Source organism: Cucurbita moschata, unplaced genomic scaffold, assembly GCF_002738365.1.
Source record: "Cucurbita moschata cultivar Rifu unplaced genomic scaffold, Cmos_1.0 Cmo_Scf00018, whole genome shotgun sequence".
Classification (NCBI taxonomy): Eukaryota; Viridiplantae; Streptophyta; class Magnoliopsida; order Cucurbitales; family Cucurbitaceae; genus Cucurbita; species Cucurbita moschata.
Window position 1 is genome coordinate 968,474 of NW_019268534.1, and position 25,030 is coordinate 993,503.

Consider the following 25,030-nt stretch of genomic DNA (forward strand, 5'->3'; position numbering starts at 1 on the left):
GACTAGATTTACCTAAAGCTAACCATGATCAATCTTGAATCATAGTGTCGCATGGTTGGAAGAAGTACAATCGTGACACTAGACATATTCACTACACACGAGTATGCCTAACACAATCGTTATCATTCTTCCTACCCGATTATTATTATTATTATTTTAATATGCACGTTTAAACTATTGGATACTTTTGAAATAATTATATTTTATTAAAAAATAAATGACGAACTCGATCCCATGAAATCATCGTGAATCTGAGACTAAATTAATTATATTTGATACATATAAACTAATTTAACACAACCCTACGTTACTTTAATTTTAAAATAGTTATTAGTATAATCTCGAGACTTTTTAATTTTCTTTATTCAATTTTGAATATTTAACTCCATAAACAATTTTTATTTCAAACATTAAAAAGCTTATTCAAGGTCATAAATAATAACTAATAGTTTGAAAATGATATTAAATAATGGCAACAAAAATATTAAAAAAAGTCGTATTTGGTTTTAGAATTTAAGTAATAAAATAATAAAAATATCTAAAATAGATTAAACCGAATTTATTAAATAATTATAATAAGGAAATAAAGAAAGGAAGCAAAGATTGTGGCGTATAGAACCGTCCCACATCGAGAAAGCCCATCATGAGAGCGACAAAGGATTTGTATAAAAGGGGAATCATGTGACTTCAAATCTTCATACCTTTCTCGGCCTTTTGGCTAAGATCAAGTGTAGTATCTGTTCTTATCAGTTTAATATCTGATACGTGGGCCATCGGCCCACATGATATTAAATTAATTTTTCACGGGGGAAGGCCCAATACAGTAGCTTGCTATTGTGGGCCTTTGAGCGTCGCCCTTGCCTTGCACTACTGCATGGGCCTGGCCCACCCCTCAAGCCCAAATCCAATTTTTTCCCTGATTGAGATAATTTATTTTAATTTATTTTTAAATTTCTCCTTTAATATCATAAATCAGGACGAGTTCTCTTACTTGCTTCAGCTGTGCTTACAAGATCATGGATCTCCCTGGCATGGTTGGCCATTCCTCCATCTGAATAAGCTCGAGCCATGATCCTGTAGGTAGTCTTATCAGGCTTGCATCCTCTCTGCTCCATCATTCCGAGTACCGCCTTCATCTCTGCAAAACATTCCATTCGCCCGTAAGCGTCCACAAGACAGTTGTAAAAGACGGTATCCAGCGTTATATTGGAATTCTCGACTATGTGCAGTACACTGTCGATTTTGTCGCGCTTTCCTGCTTGACCGTAGGCCTTTACGAGCGAGCAAAGTGTTACACAACTCGGTTGGATCCTCTCTGATCTCATAAGTCTAAATAGATGCTCCATCTGTTTCAAATTCCCAGCCCTCCCGAATGCGTCGATAACGATGTTGTAGGTTACGATTGTCCATGAATAATGGTACTTCTGCATATACTCCATAACAGCACTCATTTTCTCATAGCTTTTGGCCTTGCCGTATGAATCCAAAAGGATGTTGAAGGTCTGAATGTTTGGTTGGATTCCAGCTCCCTGGAACTTTTCGTAACACTTCTCCATGGTCTCTAATTGTCCACTGCTGCCAAAGCCTCGAAGTGTCGAGTTCATGGTCCAAACATCGGGTTTACAACCATCATCACTCAGCATTTCCACAAGGATGGACTCCATTTCAGCAAACCTGCATAATATACACACACAAAAAGAAGTTACTTTTCTACAATGGAAGTAGTAGACACATTCATCTGGTCGCAAATTATAAGACAGGGCAATGCAAAGAAGAGTCAGAAGTTGTGAGATCCCACGGGTTGGAAATGGGAACAAAACATTCCTTATAAGGGTATAAAAAACCTCTCCCTAGTAGACATTTTAAAACTTTGAAGGGAAGCCCAGAAGGGAAAGAAGGGAGAGCCTAAAGAAGACAATATGTCTGCTAGTGGTGGGCTTGGACTGTTACTTCCTGACAACCATGACATAGAGGAGCAGAACAAGTCCATAAGCATAAAAGACGAAACCATTTTCTTCTAATAGCCCCACGGCACCCACCCCTTTCCTACAAAAGGGGACCTCACACACCCCATGCTGGCTCCAACTACTAGCTATAACCAAGCTTAACTTCTAGCAGTTGACTCTGGAGGAAAGGATGAAGAGAACTGGCCGTGGAAGGCATTATGCCTGCAGAAAGATATAAGCTCCATCTAAAAATGAAGTCGATTATCATCTATAGTACTCAAATTTAAACATAGTTCAGTCAGCAACCAGATGAATAGTCTATTATGTTCTCAAAAGGCAGGCAAGTAAGAGTACATTTTTGCTTTGCCATAAGCATCAATGAAGGTATTATATGTAATAGTGTTCGGTTTTATTCCTCGAGTCACCATGTCAGAGAGTAGAGTTTGTGCTTTGTTGAATGCAAACACCTGCAAGCATGATTTTATGAGGATAGAGTAAGTGTGAACGTCAGGCTGGCAATCAGGACTGTTTTTCATCTCGTTGAGGAGTGAAAATGCCCTGTCAAGAAGACCACTCCTACTATAGGCCGACAGGAGAGCAGTATAGGACTCATGGCTAACTTCACAGCCTTCCTCGATCATTTCTTGGAACAGCTCATAGGCCTTTTCAGGTTGCTTACATTTTCCAAGCATGACAATTAGCTTGATGTACATCCCGGCGTAAGGTCTGTACCACAATTGTTCGCGTAGTAGTTCAAAAACCTGAAATCCATAATAAATAAACTCGCACAATTAAGAAGACGAATTAGCTTAATCATGGTCGTTCTTGGCCAAGTTTCGAACTTTTCTTGTTCTTAACAATGAACAAAATTTAACATTGAATGCTAATGACACAATCCATAAGTTGTCAATGGTGCCAGTTTTTCATAAGTTGCTGGCCTTGTGCATTTAAATTTTTCTCATGCATCCAAATTCCCACTCTTAACACAATCATCATCTCACTAAAATTCTGGCAGACAACAAACTCAAATAGCAATAGCAGCTTATATTTAACAAAAGAATGAATAAGTAGCAGCTCAATCCCACTACTAGCAACTACTAGCAGATATTGTTCTCTTTGAGATTCTCCTTTCGGGCTTCCCCTCAAGATTTTTAAAACGGGTCTGCTAGAGAGAGGTTTCCACACCCTTATAAATAATGCTTTGTTCTCCTTCCCAACCGATACGAGATCTCACATAATCTATTCCATGGTTGTAAGATAAGTCAAAGCCATAGATCGTCCCAACAAAGTCTGATATACCCTAAAAAGACAGGAAACCAGAATGTCCTCTTCCAGTTGATGGCTAGCACACGAGCAAATCCACCTAGTAAATGTTGAGTGTTGATACAAATTAAATTTGTTGTTACCCACAAGCTCAAACTTTTAGGTTCCATGGTGATTTATATTTCTATGCCTCGTCTTTGTTGTACCAGTTCTATACATATTCATTCTCGTTCGGTGCTGCCCGTGTTTACCGACTCAATCCAAAGATAAACTTGTTTCTTCTTTCCTGGTTGCTAAATGAAGAAAGATCCAACTTCTGAGCTTCAATTGAGGTTTATTTGCACTCAAAGCAGTCAATTAAATTTGTTCTTAAAATGAATTACATTGAACTCAAACATGAAGGGAACTGCTGGAATTCCGAACAAGAGTCATTTCACTCATCAATACAAGAACCAAAAAGAGAGAAGAACAAAACACCTTTACGTTGTTCTTCCAAGAGTCTCCAACCAAAGCGATTATAAATTTCCAAACGAATACTAGAAAAGGAAAAATCAAACGCAGCTTAAAACCAAAATTAACTGACCTTGAGCGCAGACTCCCATCGCAAGGCCGTGATTCGTTCATGGAGAGCCTCAAGAACAGTCCGCGGAAGCAGTTTCTTAGAGTTAGTGGGGCCTCTCTTCCTCTCAATGACGGCCTTCGTGGCTTCCCTGCGCAAAATCACAGAAATGGCTTTCTGAGAAGCGATCTTCCTGTTGACCTCCTCTTTTCTCTCGCCCGCTTCCTTCGCCTTCAGCTTTGCGATGTCCATGCGTCCTTCGCGAGGACTTCTCTGCACGAGCTTACCATCTGTAGAAGACGAAGAGGAAGATGGGGCGGGAGATTCGAGATTGTGATGGCTCGCTCGTTGTTGACAAAGAAATACACGGTTCTTAGGATTTGAATGGCTGACTGCCGGTGGAAGAAGGATGGAGGGAGTGGAGTGGGCGGCCATGGATAGTGGACGCTGAGCTTTGAGATTCTCAGGCCATTCGCCTCGCATCCACGGCCTTAGTATCCCATCTCCGATTGGCGTGACATTATATATTTTATCCTTTTTTTTTCCCCTAAATTTATTTAATTTTTCAAATTTGTCTTACTCTGGTTCTAAAATGCCACAATTAATTCATTAATTAATTTACCTAAGGGATAAAATCGATCTCATATTCTATGTCATGAATACACATCGGGGGAATTAAGCCATTTGTAATTGAGTTAAATATATTGATATTACGAGTGCTACTAATATTTGATACCTAAATTAGAACTATTTCGTAGTTCACACTTAATTAGTCGGGATGACGATTATATTTAATGTAAAGAAGTAATGCATCTAGGTTTCAATCTCGTCCACCATCTAATGATATCTCTCTTGAATTTGAAAAGACTTATCTAAATTTTATGAGCCAAATGACTCATCTTAAGCTTTAGTGAGTGAGCTCGGGTGATATGAAAATAGAAAAGACTATAAAAGACGAGTAAGGTTACTTTGACCTATTTTGTTCATGGGCAATTGATCCCTTGTTCAAGGTTTTGAAGTCAATTCAAACTTCACCATATCTTCAACATAAACTATACAACATAACAAAATCAATTAATGTTCAATCATGATTTCAACGCCATAAAAATTGATTCCGAACGATTGAAAACACGTTTTGGGTACTTTCATATCATCGAGACGCTGCAGATATGATATGAAACCGAGTTAAAACAGATGTATGCTATGATATTATCTGACACTCAAGGGGAAACAAGGAATGTTTTGTATATTTAGTCAAATGTTAGTTGATATAATACACAACTGAGTGAGGTCATGTATAGTTCTTATATCTATGTATCAGTTTCAAGATTCAATAAGGAAAAGAGCAAAAGAGAAAACTGTAAATCATGTACAATATAAATGTAAAAGAACAGTTATATTATTATGTGTGTGGGTGTGATACTCTGTGTTATGCTCTATACAAAAGAACTCTGATTATGTGCGTATACCATTTTTCTTCTTTATGATCAGAAACATCTTCCGTTCCATAGAAACATCTGAAAAGAACAATGGAATTGGGAACGAAATAAGAAGATGATTCTTCCTAACAAGCCATCTCAGGTCGAGAGAGAGAAAGAGAGATAACCTGAATTGATAATTCAACAAAACTTCGACCGGTGGTGACGCGCTCAACTTGAATACAAAAATGGTTTTCGAGTTCTAGGCCAACATGAATACGCTCCCTGCAATTCGTGACGAGCAACTTAATCAACAAAGTCCTGTTTGGTAATGGTGAACAGACTTCTCCATAATGGAAAAAACAAGATTATGCATACTTTTGCAGCATATATAATAGAAGTTCACAACCACTTGCTTAATCATTGAAGTGCAAAATGTTAAATAAGTATTTTTGGAGACTTACAACCAAGTTGTTTTCCTTTATACTTTCCATTGACTCAGCAAGCTCCACTTGTTTTGATGCAGTAGCAAGCAATGCCTAGGATTCAAGCAGAAAAATATATTCAGTTAAAGCACAAACCACTCAGTGTTCTTGTTATTCTGGAAGATTTCTTACTCTCTTTGTCTTCTGCAGGTCATATTCTATGGATTTAATACGGTTCAGAGATTCATTAATCATGTCCTCTTTCTCTAGAGGGATTTTTGAAGGTTTATTGGTAAGTTCTGTCACCATAACTTCCAAATTTTGCAGCCTTTGCCAGATTGGGTCCACTTCCAATGTATTAGACTGTTCTTGAGGCCCTGAATCTTCCAACTGATCGTTGGAAGTGCCTTCAGGTTGTTGATTCTCAGCATGTCTAATCATGAAAATTCTCCGGAATCCTGGGACTAATAGATATATGCATGCAAAAATTCTGAATACAAAATGAACAAATGTACTCGTAACTTGAGGAATGAATTTCCTCAGTAGCCTTGTTGGTTGAACATCAGCATTTAGATTATCTGTCACGTTTACGAAAACCCAGTCAGACAAAGGTAGGTCAGTTACCGCATAAAGCACTATTGATGCCCGTCACATGTAACATGTTAGTCTTTACAATTTGAACTAATTTATCCTTAGCAACTTTATGACAGGTTCATATTGGAAGAGGCACTACACTGTCACTTATTTGATGTTTAACTAGTGGGAAATCCAGGAGTGATTTTGTTGCAATTCTAGCAAGTATGGAAGCTAGGTGCATGCAATGCAGGAACGGTTTAAACTTTCTCATTCTACAGCGAAGATACATCGTTCATCTCATATAGATTTTATCAAGCTCGATTCTAAGGTAAGAAAAATGAAGGAATAGTTTAATGTTAACCTACTTGAACCATATTCTTCAATTATTCCAGCAGGAACTGTAGGTGCAACGATGCCGTTAACGGGCCTCGGAGAGGAGAACTTTTCCTGGCACAAAAGTAAAATAAACAAAAAAAATTACAAAAAATAATTGATATTTACATAAGAATGTAGAAACTATTCCTCAACAACATGATCTGCTAACGAGATCAAAACTGCTAAAAGAGCATACACCTTACCAACTAATTGGACAATTTTCAGCACCTTTTCCCTTTATACTTCCTGAAATGCAATGATATTTTTGACATGATTTATGATAGACCTAAAATAGAAGTACTACTTTTGCAAGGGGACCCCAAAAGACAATTCCTAAAACCTATCCTCACTGATTTTTAATTCGTATATTTGCAAGACAAGCAAACAGCTTTCCAGAACATATACATTGAACAGTTACAATTATATCTCAGACAGCATCCTAGTGTCACAACAGTTGAAGGAGCCAACTTCAGCTTTGTAATAAACAATTAATTCCTCAGAATTGATTGAAGCAAAAAAGTTCGTGTTTACGAAGCACTTAAAATAATTTTATTTCCATCATGCTTACCCTGCCAGTCACCGAAACAAAATTTCGGATGCTAGAAGTACTGGTAGTGGCAGTTGTCTCAGACCCTGATTCAGGTGAAGATATTTCATTACCCTCAATCTGCTACTAGGAAAGGAAATAGCATCAGAAATGGCATGTCAGCAAAAAATATATATATAATGAAGCCATATATGCTATGAAACAACAAGGTCACCTTCGAGTTAAAAAAGTCGATTTCAAAACTGCTTCTGCCGTAGAAATTGTTGGTCTTCCTCGAGTGAGTAGCTTCTTCGGCAAAAACAAGCTGCTAGATAAAACAAGCAATGATGTAACTTCACGCTTTATGTAACGAAGCTAACACTATTAACACTACGGATGTTAATATTTTTAGAAATTGATAATTACAAAGTATAATAAGCATCCTAAATTGACAGGACCAGACTTTCATGATTTCAGGATCATTCCAAGGCCCCTTGTCAGATCTAAGACATCCACCTTCATTTGAACACGAACAATCTCCTCCAAGGAAGTCGGGAAGTTGTCTGTTCAAGGAGAAAACATTCTTTTCAATTTGGTAAAAGGAAAAAAAATCAGCACAACAAAAACATTTGAAAGGATTTCAGACCTTGAGTCTATGACCTCCAACAACTTATTTTGAAATTTGCTGCCCAAAACCTACAGAACCAGCAAGGAAACAACAACTTCAGTACTCAAAATTCATGAATTGTTATAAGCTCTGGAAAAATGAAAATTAACTGAAAGGGGACTTGTACATGTATCTTTGCTGTAGTTCTTGGATCAAGAAAGGTTCTTGCAGTGTTCCAAAGAAATTTAAACCCACTGCCTGCATTCACTATGTACATTTGATTCAGCGTCTGCAAAGTAGCGAGTATAAAATTTTCTTAGAAGCTCCCGGAGTAAGGAAACTAAATATAAAATATAGTTTAGGCAACCTCAGGATAATTGTCCCCATCAATTTTTTGCATGCGTATAACAAGGTCATGTGCAAGCTTTCCAAAACTCATGATGTTCTACACAATTATAAGAAGAATCATCGCTGTCAGCACATACAATGCAAAACTACCATAACATGGTAACACTCAGAAATGCCCAGAAATTACCAGTCCCTGAACATCCAGTATTGTTGTTGTACAATATATGTGTCTTTTGGCAGCGATAGAACATGCTGTGAATTTCTCAGCAAAAAGCTTCTCAAACCCCTGGACATGATATTTCAAAAACCGATCTATTGTGGTAACATTCATTAGCTTGCCAGGTTCAATTTTTCCAAGTCTTTCAATATAAACAGGTCTTCCTCCTTTATCCACACCATGGTAACCGTGAGGATAATATCGTTGAACTTCTTCATACTCATCATATTTGAAATCCTACAGAGATAACAGTTTAGGTTCAGCATCCGTTCGTACTTTCTTTTTGTAATGAAAATTTGTTTCTTAAAAAACTAAGACCTCACTGCTAGCTCAACAAGGGTATAGGTCTCAGCTCATTCTTTCGTAATCATTAAACTTTCATGTTTGAAACATTCGTTTACTGAAACACAAAACAATGTACATATATATAAATAAGTAGACATCGTCCCACATTACCTGCATAATAGTATCTATATTATTGTCTTTTCTCCAGCTGAGCATCTCAGTAAACATGTTGAGAGCTTTATCCATGTCAAACTTCCTAGCCTTGAGAAATCTGAGGGCAAAAAAAGAAAGAAAGAAAAGAAAATTCAATAGAGAAGTAACAAGCGATAAAAGAAACTTCATATCTCATTTCTCTTCCATGGAAAATCACAATTTTATGACATAATTGCAAAACTAGAAGGCACTCCCACTTGTTGCAAAATCTTGCGGAGTTCTAAAGTTCATAGTAAACTCAAGTGTCTATGTGGTGTATGGTTCTTGGTGGTCAAATATTCATCATTGTAATGCTCACTCGTAGCTACCTGATGGTTTAATCTTTTTCTAAAGCACAAAACAATCTTTTCACCAATGACTGATAAGTTCTAGCCAAGATTGTTTTTTCAAATCTCTTCAGTAATTTAGAAGAAAGAAACCCAACTAGTATTCATTACATTGGAGCAATATTCATTAAAAAAAATTACATTGGAAGAACAATTGCAAAATTCTCTAGAAATTGCAGACGCAGAGGCCACATGATATGTACACATGGAACCATGACCCCATTGATTTTTCGTCTCCAAATTATTCATTAAATTAAGCTCTCTGGAAACCAAGCAATGAAGGAAGAAAGTTTTGCTTAGGCTATGAAGAATTTCGATACTTTTTGAATTAACTAGAGCTGTTGATGTGGTTGTGAATATCTAGCAAGAATGCTAACAAGCATGGTGAGGAAAGAACACGAATTATACGAAAAAAAATGTGGAGAAGACGTCTAAATCTAAAATTTTCCTGCAATTCTTTAATCGGCGTCGTCCATAGAAGCTTATTCAGATCGTTTAAATCCACTAGTGTTCAAACAACAATTGAGCTACCTCAGCATAGTGTGGTAATCATCGAAACGGGCTGGCAGCAGATCTCTCGCGATCAAAGCCTGGCGGAACTTATTCACGGAATCTTCCTCCCCGGCGTCCCGGACCTCATCAACCGAAATCGGAGCAAAGCGGCAATCTGCAACCCGACTGCTTTGCCTTCTAATCGTGTTGCTAAATTTAGCAGAAGCACTGATCGCCCTCTTCCTAAGAGATTTAGACCGAGTTCGCCGTCTGTCATCTTCAGAGGATTCAGGTTCAAAAACCCTCGCCCTCTCATCTTCACCAAAATCTCCTGAAACAGAGGGAGGCAGACGAATCACAAAAACAAGACGATCGAGTATGGGAAGCAGAAATCAAAGTTGACGAAATCAAATTCAATCGGATCCGAAAGTCTACCCGGCATTGTGTTAGATCAAAAAGTATTCGATTCAAACCCAGAGAGAGAGAGAGAGAGAGAGAGAAAAAACGGAATCAGGGCAGAGATCATGCAGAGGATGAATCGAGGAAATCGTCAAAGAGAATGAAAAGAACAAAGGCGAAAAGGACGCAGGACGGAGGTTGTCTCTTCTTCGCCTTCTCCGATGCTTCTGAAAACGCCGTATCTTTTACTTCGAGTTGTCGATTACTTTACTGCTCAACTCCAACTCCAACAGCTTCTGAATTCTTATACAGATCAGAATCAGATTCCAACACAACATTGAAACTTCCAGCCTTAGTTTTGACCACTTTTATTCTGGTTGAGAATTCACATTCACACTCAAACTTGGCATTTTGTTGCCTTTTTTACTGTGCCCCCACCCAAAAGCCCAATCAAAATATTGAACCAAGATCACCCACCACCCAGGATTTGAATCTCGATTTCAATAACGACGACGAACACGGTCGAAGTACTCATCAACATGATGAAAAGTTCGAGAAATCTAATATTCTAACCCAATAGGCGCTGTCTCACTACTTTCAGTACGAATTGCGAGGTCTCGTGGGCAATCCCAAAAAACCATCTCGAGACCGGAGTCCAACTCAATCATCCTGACACTCAATTAAACCATCTCATAACACCATCTGATGAGCGGTATAGATTTTTGATAAAACGCTAGGAATGTAAGATATCAAGGCACGAGTCTTAGCAAAACCCGCCTGAACGACCTCGTGTACGTTTTCTTATATTTTGATAGATCGACAATCAAAACTTAAAATATAAACATCAAAATTAGCCAACCCAACCTAATAATTGTAATTGATTTGCATTTCTTCGATTAAGTCACATATTCAAATCTCCGAACAAAAAAAGGTAATTTATTTAGCAACAATACCTAGAATTTGTTTGTTGTTTGAAGGAAAAATATGTACATATTTACAACAGGTTACAAACACAAATGATATCAAGAAATGGTACCTAATCTATAATTAATTTACAAAGGAAACTGTTCATAATATAACACAGATTCTTCTTCACAGAACGGCAATTACAATCCTCATATGAATCTTCCCCTCCTGACCTGGAAGTTATCAACAAAAGAAGTATACAATTAATAAGAATCTAATGCTAATATAAAAGATTTATGAGTTCCTTGATTCTATAATTCTTCATACTATCGATCGATGTTTATATCGACGTCTCTATAAAGCTAAGATAAAATTGAGAGTCGAATCTGTCCGTCCTGTGTCGCAGAGAATATATAAGAGTACACGAAAGTGGTCGGTCTCAAAAGCCTTCTTTTCTTCAGCTTTGCAAACAAGGAGTTCCTTCAAAACAAATTTGATAGCAGTTGAAGAACCATCATGCATGCACACCGACATTGACTTTCATGTCGATTTAGTCCTTGAACTCTAAAAGATATCTAGAAGGTCCTTGAACGCACATCGCATATCGATTTAGTCCTTAAACTCTAAAAGATATCTAAAAGGTCCTTGAACGCACATCGTTAACTATCAAGTTTACATCTATTTAGTTCTCGAACTCTAAAAGATATCTAAAAGGCCCTTGAACGCACGTTGTTAACATTTTTCAGAATGGAATTAACATCTGCAATTTTTCAATTCAATCAATATGAACTTCAAGAAACAAAGATATCAGCAGAGACTCATGATCAACTAAATAAGGTCATTAACAACGAATAAATGGTAAAGTAAACAGACAATTCATACCTTAAAAGGATCTCCAAGCCATCAAATATCTTGGAGTTTGGTATTTCAACAGGAAATTCCATTATTCTCTTTCCTTTTCTTCACAGATGGAGAAGTTCGGACCCTTCTAACCGGACGACACTACGACGACGACGACCTTTCAATATAGACAAAATTCTTCTGGAGCACACATTGCATCAAACTACAAATAACTAAACAGCCCAGAATTTTACTTCTATGGTTGATTTAGATGGTTAATTATCAACTTCTCTCTTCACTTGAGTCATCCATGTGGAGTTTTTCATCAATCACATGGATATCTTGAACGTCGATTTCCATATCAAGGATGGAACTTCCAAGATCATTAATTGTGTGATCTATGTGCTCCAATCTGTTTTGCAGCGCCCCACGAGAAAGAACGCTTTTCTCAAAACCACCACGACGTAGAGCTCCCTCGATAGCAGTGCGCTCAAATAATAAGCTATTATCCATCAGTTCATTGTCTTTATCCGTCCATATCGTTTGCTTAAGCAACCCTTCTTCATTAAAGTGGCATTGAGAGTTACAACTGTTAGATTCGTTCGACTTTGCTTTACTTGAAAGAGAGAGAGCGTTTTCAATTTGATGAACTACGGGTGGATCTCCATTTGAGTAACGAGCTGTGGAAGACTGTTCTTTATGTTCGTCTAATATGAAATCCCAGTTTCTTTTTAACTCTTCCTTTTCTGAAAAATCCATCTGTCTATATGCTTCAATTTCCTTCTCTAGAACATGATAATCTATTTCCCTCTGAACAAGAATCTCTCGAAGGATATTCATCTCTTCTTCATCATAAGCAAATTTTTCTTCTATTACCCTCTGATATTGTCTTGCTTCCATTTCAACCGATGCCTTCTCATTTTGCAAACGTGTTATCATCGCTATTGCTTCATCGGCAGCTGTAGCAGCAGCAGCTCTCTCCTCTTCCAGTTCCAGAAAGAGAGACGCCCGAGCAGCTTTCTCTTCTTCAAGAGCCTGCTCCAACAATCTAATGGAGACTTCATTTCCAGTAATGTCTCTCTCTTGATCATTATTGGTACCATGTCCAATAGTGGAAGAACCTTTATTTAGATAACTATTTTCGCCAACCGAACCACTTGATTCAAACCCTTGCCAGGTTCTTCGACCCAAGTCCATATGATATGATTCATTAACATCATCTGAAATAGCAAGGTCACAGAAACATCATTATATAGCAAAAAACTTGACATAGAACCCCTCCTTCACCTCCTCCTCTACTTAAGCCAAACAAAACGAAGAGATGGGAATTCACGATGAGTTAAATACAGCTTCTTAAGATGTACGGGTGGTTCGTTACTTTGGAGTCGGAAAGCGTACTGTTAGCTGGTTAGTCCTTGTTTGTTAGCACAGCTACATCTATAAATGAGCAGTGATCTCGTATCATAGGAATAACAATCAAGGGGAAAAAGGAATCAGGTAATGATCCTTCACTCCTACTTTGGCTAGCATCGAACCGATTAGTAACAGTCCAGTTAATCTTCAAAATATTTTCATAACCAGAAAAACAAACAAACGAAGCAGTAGCAATCCTAGCAAGATAACAATATATCATAAGTTCATAACATTAAAAGAACTTGTAATATTGATGAAGAATATGAAATTGATCACATAACCCACCTGGAATGAAGTCTTGTTTTTGATCCAATGCCAGAAATTCCCATTCCTTTCTGAACAATTTCCCATATTCAACAGAAGCTCTCCTCCGCCTTGGCCTCTGGAACATAATCCTATTACCCTTACTACAACATGCCGCAGATTGCAGCAGAGGAACTCCATCCGTATGATGATTCTCCCTTAACAAATTCCTATTCTTACCCATTTGATCATCGACCAAAATCAAATCAAAAGGAAACCTATGCTTGACCGAATCGAGCACCAAATAGATCTTCCTCTTGGGCCAACTAAAAAGGAGTCTATGCAAACACAAATTAGGGTTCTGATTCCCATAAAATCCAGTACAAGGACAAGGCAAGCAAAACCCAACAACTTCCAAAATCTTAGATGGGATAAACACAGTCGCTGACACGCACAAAAGAAAATAAACAACAGCTAGGTCAAGAAAAGCTCTGACTAGTCCACAGAAGGTCCATGAATGAATCTCGTGGAACGTCATGGATTTCAATCACCAGAAAATCGGATATCCTAAGCTCTGTTGACTCTGGCAAATCGGATGTCGACGAAATCAAGAAATCAAGGGTTATGAGAATCGGATATCCTAAGCTCTGTTTCCTCTAACTTGGCAAGTAAGAAATCAAGAACAGTAACAAACTATGAGAATCGGGAAACAAACACCGTCCACAATAATTGAAACAGAACAGCAATCTTTCCAAACAGAAATTACAGAAACAGAGGAGCAAGAAACCTGAATAAAACAGAGGAGCAAGATTGGTAACTACAGAATTTTGCAGAACAGGGAAAAACCCAGGTAAGAAACGAGGGAAATTCGCGATGGGTTAGGCGTGGAAAAGGGGAAATTGAAGAAAGTTGAATAAGACGTCGATTTGAAGGGGCAGAGGAGAAGTATGATGAAAAAAGACGAGGAAGAAAGCTATGGCGTTTTCAGGATCATCGCCATGATTGAATTGAAGGGAAGCTTCAGAAAAGGTAAAGGAAAAGACAATTAGGAAATAAATTAAATGAAAAACAGGAAAAGAGACACATGCGGCACTCATATGGTTGCCACAGTGTCGCCGCTGAGAAAGCAGGACGCCGTTTGAGGGTTCAAGGGATATGATTGAGTTCATCTCGAATCTATATTTACACATTCACATTACTAATCTATTTATTCGTCAAATCCACGTGCCCTCCACCCCTATTTTTTATTTTTTTTTTAAAAAAATAAATAAATAAAAGAGCTCGGGAGGACGTCTGAGTTGTCTTGATTTCTACGTCAGTCTTTCACTAATTCAAACCATTTTATCTGCCTTAAGCTTTTGTGGTCGGTAAATATTTTTATTCTTTCCAAATAAATAATACCACCAAATCTTTAGCACAAGCACTGTAGTTGTAACTCTAAATCGTGAATTAGGTAGTTGCATTTGTATTTATTCGACCATGAAGAACCATAGGTGATCACTTTGTCATTTTATATTTGCACACAAACTAGTCCTTTTCCCGAGGTGTCACTAATACACCATTAAGTTTAACGACACTATTAACAGGATGTTTTCATCGTTCTTTCCTTTAGCTTTATAGAGCTCCTATTGCAGCTTTGCTACAAACAACCGATTTTTCCTCGCTCGTTAATTGGGTTAGGGTCGTAGTAATTTCTGGAAGTCTCAAATAAATCATACATGAGAGTATCCCGTCATTTGAGTCACACGCTCCAAAACCCCATATAAAATATCAAGAAAAAAACAAAAACATTAAAAGTTAGGATTTGAACTTAGATTTCAATGTGCTGCAGAATATTTATTGTGCTGCTACTGAATAGTTAATTATTTTATATTTATTTGCTTAACACACATTCAAAACTCCAAATAAAATATTGAGAAAAAAATATTAAAAGTTATTTACCGTTAGGATTTCAACCGGTTGAAATTGTGATATTTTATATTGGTTGGGAAGGACAAATCACTATGGAAACCTTTCCTTACATTTGGATCTGAGCCGTTACAAAATTAATCCCTAATCATGTTAAAAAATCTAAATAAAATATCAAATAAAAAATATTAAAATTAATCCACCACTAAGATTTGAACCAGTTGATTTTTCTATTAAAATGGCTCGAAATAAAGCATTTTTCTTTTTTTAAAAAAATCTTGACTTCCATTGAAGTTTAGTAATTCAATCCGTAACAGAAGATATGTATGCTCTTTCTAAAGCATTCTGAATTCAACCATAGTCAGTCAACTTAATTCTTCCCTCATACAAAGAAAGACATCCCATACAAGTTACTCTCCTACACCACTCCATCCTCTACAGCTATCATTAATATCGCATCGTTTTTTAATATTAAAACTAGCCTTGAGATAGTGTAGCATGCCCATACTTCTGCATCACTCTTTTTGTTGCCAATGCTGCTGCTTCACTCGCCCGCAGAGTCCCCGTCGCCATGATTGCTGCAAATTCTTGGCCGATCTCTTCCTGCACCTTGCTACGAACATCCCCGAGTGGGTCTGCAACATCGTTCGCGTCCGATTTCTGCGGTGCTGCTGCAGGCGTTGTCTTCTCAGGTGGCTTGGCATCATCTTCCTCTGACCTTACTTTGACAGCCACTGGAGTACTAGAGCTATTTGTTGACCCCGACGGTGATGATCTAGTGACGTTAGCTGCAGCAGGATTGAACTGTGGGGTCTTCGGAACGCCGCCTGACTTCAGTGTAGTTTCCAGGTTCTGAATCATGGGCACTGGAGAAGACATCATGTTCATTAAGAATTTACTTGACCCAACTAATGAAAAGTCAAAGCATGGTTGCTAAAATGACATACATATGAGGGCGCCCATGGGACTGCTCATAACTATGTTAGGGAGGTCAAGAATGTAATCAGGAATGGTTGCACCAACTAAAAACTGTGCAACTTCATTACTGAAGTTGTTGCAGTTATGTGAGAGTAAACTATAGGTCTCGGCTGTGTACCGAGGGCTGATATCCTGCAAGTAAATCTCGAAAACGTCCTTGGGAATGTGTGTCGTTCCTAAATCTATCGATCGCATCGGTTTTCCATATGGAGTTCTTCCAGCAGGATCATGTTGAATACCTCCACCAAAATAATATTCATTGCCATACACAACTATTCCTGTGTGCCTGTCACAAATTAGAAATTTGACCAAAGTATAGTAAGTTAGTTATCGAATCAGAACCCTGAACTCTAAAATGACTTTCTAAGTGCTTAAATCCCTTTTCGGAACTTAAAAACACTTTTTTCAAACACTCAACAATTTTCAACCCAATACTTCAAGCACTATACAAGATCCAAGAAATTTTTTGTAAACTAAAAAGGGTAGCTTTAAAAAACTTGTTTTCGTTAATGGAATTTGGCTATTGAAAACCATTCACCAAGCATAGTTTTCGAAACCGAACACACAAAATAAAACAAATATCAAAGGGAGCCCACATGAGGCATGTTCTTAAGATATCTAAAAAACTCATCACACTATAGCTTCCAAATACTAATCATTTGCACCGTCACAAAGCACAAACATTTGGATTCAATATTAAATAGGCTATACCAATGACTTACCATATGGCCTCGATTGGTCTCCCGAGGAATGCGGTGGAAAGCTGCCGGGCTAGACCTTGGCTCAAGTCATAAACATTCAAAGTGACCTTGTGACCTTCCTGCAATAGATTCCATAATTTCAAAGAAAATATAGACGAATCAGCTTCCAAACAACAACACAAGAGGAAATTGAACAAATTAAAAGGTGTGAGCCTTCATTACCTCAGCCATGACTCAAAAGTTTGATTAATAGTTATTCTTATTATCTTCAATTGCTCAAGGAAGGAAAATCACTGATAATAAGAAACAGATGACCTACACAAATCACAATGGAAAAAAATAAGGTTCGATATCAAGAAAAAGAAAACGCACATCAATATCATCCCACACAGCAAACAATCAAATCTAAACTATTCACAAAGGAGACAAAACACCAACAAATAGTATAAACAATGTCCTCAACTAAGACCCTGTTGATAAACATTGGATTTTTTGTTTTTGAAAAAATGTGCTTATTTTCTCACGATTCTTTATAATGATCTTCGTACAAGATTCGAATTCTTAGCAAAATTACAAAATTAACATGGATTTTAATAACATTGTTGGCAAGTAGATTGCTTCACAGAGAAATTCAAAGGTTTATAAAGTGTTTATAAGCTTAATTTTCCACAAAAAAGAAAAAACAAAACAAAACTGTTATCGAACGGAGAAACTTATTCAGATCCAACAAATTACAAATCCTACAAAATTAGCAGATCTCTCTTGCCAAATACCCCATATCATTGAAAAATACACAAGGATTCTTTCTTTGTTCCAGGATAGAGGATTCAAGAACGCCTCCACAATCTTAGAACAATATAATCTGTAGCGAGTGAAATCACAAAACAAAACACCATAAAAGTAACGCATCAAGCCAGATCTCCACGCACATTACCAATAGACACAAAAACTGAAAATTATTGGAACGTCACAGGCTTCTTTCAATCCAAAATACAGAGCATAAACAAGAAAAGATCCGCATTGCAACCATAGAAGGATAATGTTCTAGAGAATTCCATCGCAGAAAACCGGACTCAGATTCAAACACGAGGAATCCAAATGATGGAAAAAAAAAACAAAAACAGAAACAATTGCACAAGAACTAGAAAACAAGAAATGCAGTTCCCAATAGAAAAGAATCACAAAACAGATCGCAAAGAAAGAGACGAACCTGAGCAAGGTAGGGAATTAGAGGCGATGGCTTCGCTAGAAATAGCAGAACTTGACAACAAATTTGTTGGGTGGAAGCGCTTTTATAGTTGGAAAGGTGTTCTCAACCATTGGAATTGATTCTATGTCTTCTAGAATGTACCATCAAAATTTATTTCAGTTTCAATGGCCTAAAATTAATTAAAATATATTTAAAAACCACTTTTATTTTAACAATTTAATCCTAAATTCTTTTAGATTTTTAACCATTTAAATTTTTTTACTTTCTAATTTATAATTGTATTTGTAATAATTTAACCATTCTCCAAAAAAAAAAAAAACATAAAATTAAATGTCCAATTTTATAACATCTGATAATATTTTCAATTTTTTTTTATTTTTTATTTCTCAATTTTCTTATTTGAAAATCTCTCTGGGCTTGCACTTACATAGCTTTAGGTCCGACCCTTTCGATTTGTGTTGACTTTGACTTTAACCCTCTCGAGATTGAACTTTGTTGATTTAGGGCGTGACCTTTTGGGTCTAAGTTTTAAATCAAATGAATATATTAAAAACACGTATGATTATTTGGATCTGTCTACGCCTTTCTCGAACATATTATTCTATTTCACTTTTTTTCATCCTTTTAAAAAGTCTTAGGGAAGGCATACTTTTAGGTAATATGACATAAAGATTCGGTAATATTTTAATTTTTAATTAATTATATAGTTTAATTAATATACTAAAATATAATATAATTAATAATTAATAATTGAATGATCATTATGATAACTAAAATATCCATAAATAAAATAATTAAACAAATTAAAATGAATTAATTTAAATTAATATATTCGATCAATTTTTTTTTTCTTTTTGAAGTTCTTTTCAATTAAGTACTTATATTAATTTATTTATTCTTACGAAAAGAATTAAGTAAATATATACTTTAAGCAATAAATTATTGTTTATGCATCGAATAATTTAATATAGTATTTTTATAATAGGTAAAATTAATAAAAATATATTTATATTTTGTTTGAAAAAAAGTACCCACCAACTTTCCTTCAAATAAATAAAAACATATTTTGACCGTTAAATAAATAATAATAACAATAATTTAAAACTATTATTAATTAGTATATTGTAACATAATTGGAATTTAATATACATATGGAATGAGAGCGTGGGTTTATTAAATTCACAAGGAAGAACAACTTTGGGGGCGCGAAGCGGCGGCGTTTTGCCTGGAGGAGGAGCCCCATTCGATGGCTTCGGCCACCGCTCGTTGGCGCGCCTCGGCCGTTTCGTTGTCGTCGTGAAGATAGTCTCTGGGTTTGGGTTTGGGTTTGGATGGGTTGATTGGACTGTGATCATTAAGTGGTGAGGGGACATCGCCATACGACGATGGCGATGATTGCGTGGCTTCTGCGCCCAAGAAGCTGAGAGCCGTCACGACGTCGCTGATCAACGGGCGTGCCGCTGCCTCCTCGTGCAGGCACATGGCGGCTACCGCGACTGCTTGGTTCAAAGCCCTCACTGGGAAATCTCCCCCGAGAAGAGGATCGGCCAGCTCCTTGAATCTCGCTGGTTCCTTGAATATTGGGTATGCCTAAATGTAGGAAAAAATTCAACTTTTTTTTATCCATTTTAATATTATAAATACCTGTATCACGTTATTTACAGAACTTATGATCAGAGTAACACTATCATATTATTGTGGAGAACGGTGATTTCTAATATGGTATTAGAGTCATCTTAACTTAACCGTGTTAATAAAATTCTCAAATGTTGAACAGAAGTTGTGAGACTTGAAGGTGTAGTCAAAAGTGACTCAGTGTTTAACAAACAGTGTACTTGTTCGAGGACTCTAGAGAAAGGGTCGAGCTTTGATTAAGGGGAGGCTGTTCGAGGGCTCCATAGGCCTTGAGGGAGGCTCTAAAGTGTACTTCGTTTCAAGGGTGGATTGTTGGGAGGAAGTCCCATATTGATTAATTTAGGGAATGATCATGGGTTTATAAGTAAAGAATGCATTTTCATTGGTATGGGACATTTTGGGAAAGCTCAAAGTAAAGTCACGAGAGCTTATGCTCAAAGTGGACAATATCATATCATATCATTGTGGAGAGTCGTGATTTCTAACATGGTATTAGACCTATGCCCTTAACTTAGCTATGTCAATAGAATTCTCAAATGTCGAACAAAAAAGTTACGAGCCTCGAAGGTGTAGTCAAAAGTGACTTAAGTATCGAACAAAGAGTGTATTTTGTTTGAGAACTCCAGAGAAAGAGTCAAGCCTCGATTAAGGGGAGGCTGTTTGAGGGCTCCATAGGCCTCGGGGGAGGCTCTATAGTGTACTTTGTTCGAGGGGAGGATTGTTGGGAGGGAGTCCCACGTTGGGTAATTTAGGGAATGATCATGAGTTTATAAGTAAGGAATACATTTTCATTAGTACGAGACATTTTGGGAAAACCCAAAGTAAAGTCACGAGAGCTTATGTTCAAAGTGGACAATATCATACCATAACAATTTCGACTCACCCAAGCGACCAAATTTTGCTGTTTAACTGGACGAGCGTTGTCAATGACTCTCTGCCCGGTGATGAGCTCCAACAAGACGACGCCAAAGCTGTAGACGTCGGATTTGAGCGTGAGCTGGCCGGTTTTTTGATACTCGGGAGCACAATATCCGTAGGTTCCCATAATTCTGGAGGAAACATGGGAGTTGTCCCCGACAGGCCCGAGCTTTGCGAGACCAAAATCAGACAGCTTTGCATTGAAATCATTGTCTAATAGAATGTTTGATGCCTTCAAATCTCTGTATATCACTGGTGGGTTGGCTTTGTCGTGCAAGTATTCTAATCCTTTTGCTGCTCCCAACGCTACTTTCAACCTTGTTGCCCAATCCAATGCCTTTGTATCAGCTGGAACGTCTATAATGTCATATCAAACAAATATACAATCAATGCCCATCTTTGTGAGCTATTTATAAAGCTTATTCATAGCTAACATTTCACGTGTGGTATCTGTTCATTTAAAGTACGGTTTCGATTATCGAGAAAATAGACCATATGGGCAAAAAGGTACGAAATTGAGGAATACAAAGAATACAACGTTGAGACACTACATAACAGCGTTGAAACGCGGCAGGTAAGTTTAGCTTATGCACCAACGAAAACATGTGTTTGTGGGTTACGACATGTTTTGGGCTTTCTAGGGTGTGGTGTTTGACGTCACCCTTCTTAATTGTAAGAACCCAAGCCCACCGCTAACAGATATTGCCCTCTTTGGATTTCCTTTTCGGACTTTCTCAAGATTTTTAAAATGGGTCTACTAAGGAGAGGTTTCTACACCCTTATAAAGAATGTTTCGTTCTCCTCTCCAACCGATATGGGATCTCACATTAATAACGAAATTTGTGTTTGTGCGGCTTTCAGGGTGTAGCGTTTGACGTCACCCTTCTTAATTGTAACAACCCAAGTCCACTGATAAAACATATTGTCCTCTTTGTGTTCTTCCCTTCGGAGTTCCTCTCAAGGTTTTTAAAATTGGTCTATTAAGGAGAGGTTTCCACACCCTTATAAAGAATGTTTCGTTCTCCTCTCTAACCGACATGGGATTTCACGTTAATCTTGAAAACTTAAAGGACGGAAAAATTAGCCTGAAAATATGAAAATTTTAAACTCGTTTTTGGATACTTGCCAAGAAGATGATCTTCGAGGGATCCCAAAGGCATGTACTCATAGACTAAGAGTCTTTGATCACCATCTGCACAATAGCCAATGAGATTGACAAGGTTTTGATGGTGCAAAAGGCTTAGCATCAAAACCTCCACAAGAAACTCTTTGTTCCCTTGCATTCCATTTCTATCTAGCTGCTTCACTGCTATAACCTGTGGCATGTCACACATTCATTAGGGTTATCGAACAAACCAATCGTATATTTCCTCCCGCGTTCGTCTCATAAATTAGTTCAATTCACGAAACTCAACGAGTAGACGAGCATTTTAAAAACAAGATGGTTATGAAACGGGAAGAAACAGGTGACGGGTGAAGACGTTACCAGGTTAGTTTTATCGAGTTTGCCTTTGTAAACTCTCCCGAACCCTCCCTCGCCGATGAGACATTCTCGACGGAAATTCTTTGTGGCCGTGGCGAGCTCTCTAAATGTAAAGGTTTGTGCTTGAATGTTATTCTTTTCCCCAATCTCAATATCTTTCTCTGCTTCCTTTTGCACCTGGTTTCCTTTTGGATTTTCTGTTCATGCATTTGTAAAAAAATACACAAACAATGAGCTTTCGAGTTTGATTATGAATTGATTTCGTTACGTGACACGGGAACTTATTAATATTAGAGTCAAAAGTTTATGAAGGTAAATAGAAACTTTAGCCTAAATCTATAATGTGATCTACGACCATTCATACATCAAAAAATGATAATGGGGTCGAGAATTTCAATCTTTATACCCTATTTCTGTTAACGGGGTTAGGTTGGGATGCTTTTCCGTCTCAATTTTCAATCTCTATGGAAACCCTATTCGAATTTTTTCTAAAAAAAAGAGAAAAATCTTAAGAAAAGAAAGAGCATATTAATATTAGAATCAAAAGTTTATGAAGGTGAAAAGAAACTTTTTAAACGGTTAGAAAAACTTATAATATGATCTATGATCATTCATACATTAGAGAATGATAATGGGGTCGAGAATTTTGATCTTTATACCCTATTTGCGTTAACAGGGTTGGGTTGGGATGCTTTTCCATCTCGATTTCCAATCTCTATCGAAACCCTGTTCGAAATTTTCCTAAAAAATGAGAAAAATCTTGAATTAAAAGTTTATGAAAGTGAAAAGAAACTTTTTAAACGCTTGGAATCTAAACTTATAATATGATCTACAACCATTCATACATCAGAGAATGACAATGGGGTCGAGATTTCCAATCTCTATACCCTATTTCCGTTAACGGGGTTGGGTTAGAATGCTTTTTCGTCTCGATTTTCAATGTTTATCCAAACCCTAATCGAAATATTTCTAAAAAAAAAAAAAAGAAAAATGTAAAGAAAAGAAAGGGAGAAGTGAAAAATGACCTGCAGGCGTAGAGCGTGGAGGAGGCGGAGGAAGAGGAGCATGATGATGATGATGTTGTTGTTTAAGACTACGAGAATGCAACGAAACAGACAGTTCCCTTCGATCACTCTTTGTTCTTCTCGTTGCTTTCCCACGATACCAAAAACATGGAAAGCAACTCATTTTTCTTCTTCTTTTCCCCTTTTTTTTCATCAAATCTCTATTTTTTCCCTAAAAATTCCCTTCTTTTCAACAAAAACCCAAATGGGGTTTTTCATTTCTCTTCTCTCGATATCAATTTCAAAGAAAACGCTCCAAAAATGACTCGAAAATGGCGCGAAACGGCTAAAAAATGGCTCTTTTGGCCTAAACAAACAATCAATCAATTGATGAACTGCAAAATGCAGGCTTTGAAAGAGGAAGTTAGGGACAAGGAAAAGAGAAGAACAATGGAAACGAGAGTTAAAAAAAGAAACCCTAAATTATTGCCTTCAAATAAAAACAGCTCTCACATAGAGGAGGGGAGACAGAAATAGAGAGAGATTTATGAGCCATTTTAGGCTCAATTTTGACTTTTTTTTTTCCCTTATTATTATTATCTTATAGATTAAATTATAAAATTTCTCAATTTAGTTTGGGTTTAGATTTAAAAAAAAAAAAAAAAGAGAGAGAGAGAGAGAGAGAGAGAGATTTGACTCTTTGACTTTTGACCAGTCAAAGTCAACATTTAGGTTGACCTTGACCTGATTTTATTTCAATTTAGTTGTTATGGATAAGCATGGTCCGGTCGGGTCATCTTAATTCAAGTGGTTCCGACCCAAGTGGACCATTTATTCCACGTGGATCAGGCCCAGGTTCAGGCCTGTTCAACTCCTCTCCAGTCGGTCACAATTTTCCCCATAACTCCCGCCGGTGGAGTCTTGGGTTCGAATCACGGGTCGATCAATCAAACTCGATTCATATAAATTTTTTTATCAATTAAATTGAGTTATTTACACTCTAAATTTTAATAATTAAAAAAAAAATCACTGGATTAATTTGATGAGATTTCCAATTGAGTTTTGACCCGACTCAAGGAATCGCTTCAACTCGAGTGAAACGGCCGAGAATCTCATGGTTCATGGCGTATGAAGGTCAATTTGAAACCTGTCCAAGTTTGTTCCTTCTTTCGATTCGAAATTCAAATTTGAAGCTATCTTTCAAGGTGATTCTCTATTTGAAACTTCGTCAAACTATCGCTCGTTTTTTCGACAAATCACCACCGCTAGCTTTGTATACCGTGATTTCCTTGCAATTTTCTCCTGATGACAGTTGAGATTCTCTCCTATAGTGAGAACATAACGTTGTAAGTTATAGTTCTAATTTAATTCATTTAAAAAATGTATAAAAATTAGATAAGATTATAATCAACGTTATGGTTAAAGTTTTTAAGAACAGTAAAATGATATCCTCATTATTATCAAATCATAGGCTTAATATAAAAATTATATATATATATATATATATATATATACATATATATATATATATATATATATATTATTGATTGTGGTATCAATAATGAACTTTATTGGATAATGTGTTAGGGAGAGGACAAAAGCCAAAGTCCCCAAAGCTGTTCAAATTATTTCTAAGGCAAAAACAAAAGGTGTCCTCTCTATGTCAGTGCTGCTGCTCTTCTCCTTCGCTGCTTTCTTATTCTTTACAAAACTTTTCACATTTCTATATTATATGCTCTAATTAACATATTGTTTACTATTTGTTTAAACAATTTGTTATGGTCGAGCGCTCTCTTTTCCTTCTTAAATTCCGTCT

The 25,030-nt window shown here is 37.0% G+C and overlaps 5 protein-coding genes and 1 non-coding gene across 8 annotated transcripts; 1 reads left to right on the plus strand and 5 right to left on the minus strand.

The window, feature by feature from the left end:
- Positions 1-628: 628 nt before the first annotated feature.
- On the minus strand, positions 629-4,284 carry LOC111456511 (pentatricopeptide repeat-containing protein At5g48730, chloroplastic). Its single transcript, XM_023098401.1, has 3 exons — positions 3,793-4,284; positions 2,301-2,707; positions 629-1,674 (listed from the first exon to the last, which is right to left on the minus strand). Exons 1-3 carry the CDS (start codon positions 4,249-4,251, stop codon positions 966-968), a joined length of 1,575 nt encoding a protein of 524 aa, XP_022954169.1. The 5' UTR covers positions 4,252-4,284; the 3' UTR covers positions 629-965.
- LOC111456659 lies at positions 698-894 on the plus strand. The gene has a single exon (XR_002712806.1). It is a non-coding gene; the product is annotated as a U2 spliceosomal RNA (small nuclear RNA).
- A 711-nt stretch (positions 4,285-4,995) lies between the features above and the next one.
- LOC111456109 (phosphatidylinositol/phosphatidylcholine transfer protein SFH9) lies at positions 4,996-23,912 on the minus strand. 2 transcript variants are annotated; one of them, XM_023097869.1, is made up of 16 exons: positions 23,879-23,912; positions 10,012-10,075; positions 9,616-9,907; positions 8,717-8,816; positions 8,231-8,497; positions 8,063-8,140; positions 7,883-7,984; positions 7,735-7,784; positions 7,552-7,651; positions 7,324-7,413; positions 7,131-7,232; positions 6,553-6,634; positions 5,804-6,189; positions 5,651-5,725; positions 5,375-5,471; positions 4,996-5,285 (listed from the first exon to the last, which is right to left on the minus strand). In XM_023097869.1, exons 2-15 carry the CDS (start codon positions 10,016-10,018, stop codon positions 5,418-5,420), a joined length of 1,785 nt encoding a protein of 594 aa, XP_022953637.1. In that variant the 5' UTR covers positions 10,019-10,075; positions 23,879-23,912; the 3' UTR covers positions 4,996-5,285; positions 5,375-5,417. The 2 variants fall into 2 exon arrangements, with proteins under 2 accessions (XP_022953637.1, XP_022953636.1); XM_023097868.1 differs by having other exon boundaries at positions 7,324-7,416; positions 10,012-10,076; positions 23,886-23,905.
- Positions 10,884-14,539, minus strand: LOC111456111 (probable myosin-binding protein 6). Of its 2 annotated transcripts, XR_002712696.1 has the most exons (4): positions 14,030-14,539; positions 13,420-13,953; positions 11,764-12,941; positions 10,884-11,114 (listed from the first exon to the last, which is right to left on the minus strand). XR_002712696.1 is itself a non-coding variant. In XM_023097876.1 (3 exons), the coding sequence occupies exons 2-3, from the start codon at positions 13,913-13,915 to the stop codon at positions 12,004-12,006; spliced, it is 1,434 nt and encodes a 477-aa protein (XP_022953644.1). In that variant the 5' UTR covers positions 13,916-13,953; positions 14,030-14,539; the 3' UTR covers positions 11,763-12,003. The 2 variants fall into 2 exon arrangements, 1 of the variants encoding a protein (XP_022953644.1); XM_023097876.1 differs by lacking the exon at positions 10,884-11,114 and having other exon boundaries at positions 11,763-12,941.
- Positions 15,561-18,275, minus strand: LOC111456115 (desumoylating isopeptidase 1). Its single transcript, XM_023097881.1, has 5 exons — positions 18,175-18,275; positions 17,187-17,279; positions 16,986-17,083; positions 16,233-16,549; positions 15,561-16,151 (listed from the first exon to the last, which is right to left on the minus strand). The coding sequence occupies exons 2-5, from the start codon at positions 17,193-17,195 to the stop codon at positions 15,763-15,765; spliced, it is 813 nt and encodes a 270-aa protein (XP_022953649.1). The 5' UTR covers positions 17,196-17,279; positions 18,175-18,275; the 3' UTR covers positions 15,561-15,762.
- On the minus strand, positions 19,354-23,398 carry LOC111456112 (probable serine/threonine-protein kinase PBL26). The gene is made up of 5 exons (XM_023097877.1): positions 23,236-23,398; positions 22,214-22,407; positions 21,854-22,043; positions 20,693-21,084; positions 19,354-19,764 (listed from the first exon to the last, which is right to left on the minus strand). The coding sequence occupies exons 1-5, from the start codon at positions 23,396-23,398 to the stop codon at positions 19,354-19,356; spliced, it is 1,350 nt and encodes a 449-aa protein (XP_022953645.1).
- Positions 23,913-25,030: the final 1,118 nt, after the last annotated feature.

What these genes read in the sequence shown, in the direction of transcription:
- LOC111456511 (XM_023098401.1), bottom strand. Translation starts at nt 4,251, where the DNA reads ATGCGAGGCGAATGGCCTGAGAATCTCAAAGCTCAGCGTCCACTATCC. An exon ending in GATGGGAGTCTGCGCTCAAG is followed by an intron (nt 2,708 to 3,792) that starts GTCAGTTAATTT and finishes TATGGATTTCAG; the next exon opens with GTTTTTGAACTACTACGCGA. An exon ending in GCTTATGGCAAAGCAAAAAT is followed by an intron (nt 1,675 to 2,300) that starts GTACTCTTACTT and finishes TATATTATGCAG; the next exon opens with GTTTGCTGAAATGGAGTCCA.
- LOC111456109 (XM_023097868.1), bottom strand. An exon ending in TCGACTTTTTTAACTCGAAG is followed by an intron (nt 7,233 to 7,323) that starts GTGACCTTGTTG and finishes CTTTCCTAGTAG; the next exon opens with CAGATTGAGGGTAATGAAAT. An exon ending in ACCTGCAGAAGACAAAGAGA is followed by an intron (nt 5,726 to 5,803) that starts GTAAGAAATCTT and finishes CTTGAATCCTAG; the next exon opens with GCATTGCTTGCTACTGCATC.
- LOC111456111 (XM_023097876.1), bottom strand. Translation starts at nt 13,915, where the DNA reads ATGACGTTCCACGAGATTCATTCATGGACCTTCTGTGGACTAGTCAGA. An exon ending in AAAACAAGACTTCATTCCAG is followed by an intron (nt 12,942 to 13,419) that starts GTGGGTTATGTG and finishes TTGCTATTTCAG; the next exon opens with ATGATGTTAATGAATCATAT.
- LOC111456115 (XM_023097881.1), bottom strand. An exon ending in AGACCAATCGAGGCCATATG is followed by an intron (nt 16,550 to 16,985) that starts GTAAGTCATTGG and finishes AATTTGTGACAG; the next exon opens with GCACACAGGAATAGTTGTGT. An exon ending in TCCCATGGGCGCCCTCATAT is followed by an intron (nt 16,152 to 16,232) that starts GTATGTCATTTT and finishes TGTCTTCTCCAG; the next exon opens with TGCCCATGATTCAGAACCTG.
- LOC111456112 (XM_023097877.1), bottom strand. Translation starts at nt 23,398, where the DNA reads ATGAGTTGCTTTCCATGTTTTTGGTATCGTGGGAAAGCAACGAGAAGA. An exon ending in TCCACGCTCTACGCCTGCAG is followed by an intron (nt 22,408 to 23,235) that starts GTCATTTTTCAC and finishes ATGCATGAACAG; the next exon opens with AAAATCCAAAAGGAAACCAG. An exon ending in AGCAAAATTTGGTCGCTTGG is followed by an intron (nt 19,765 to 20,692) that starts GTGAGTCGAAAT and finishes TCCTACATTTAG; the next exon opens with GCATACCCAATATTCAAGGA.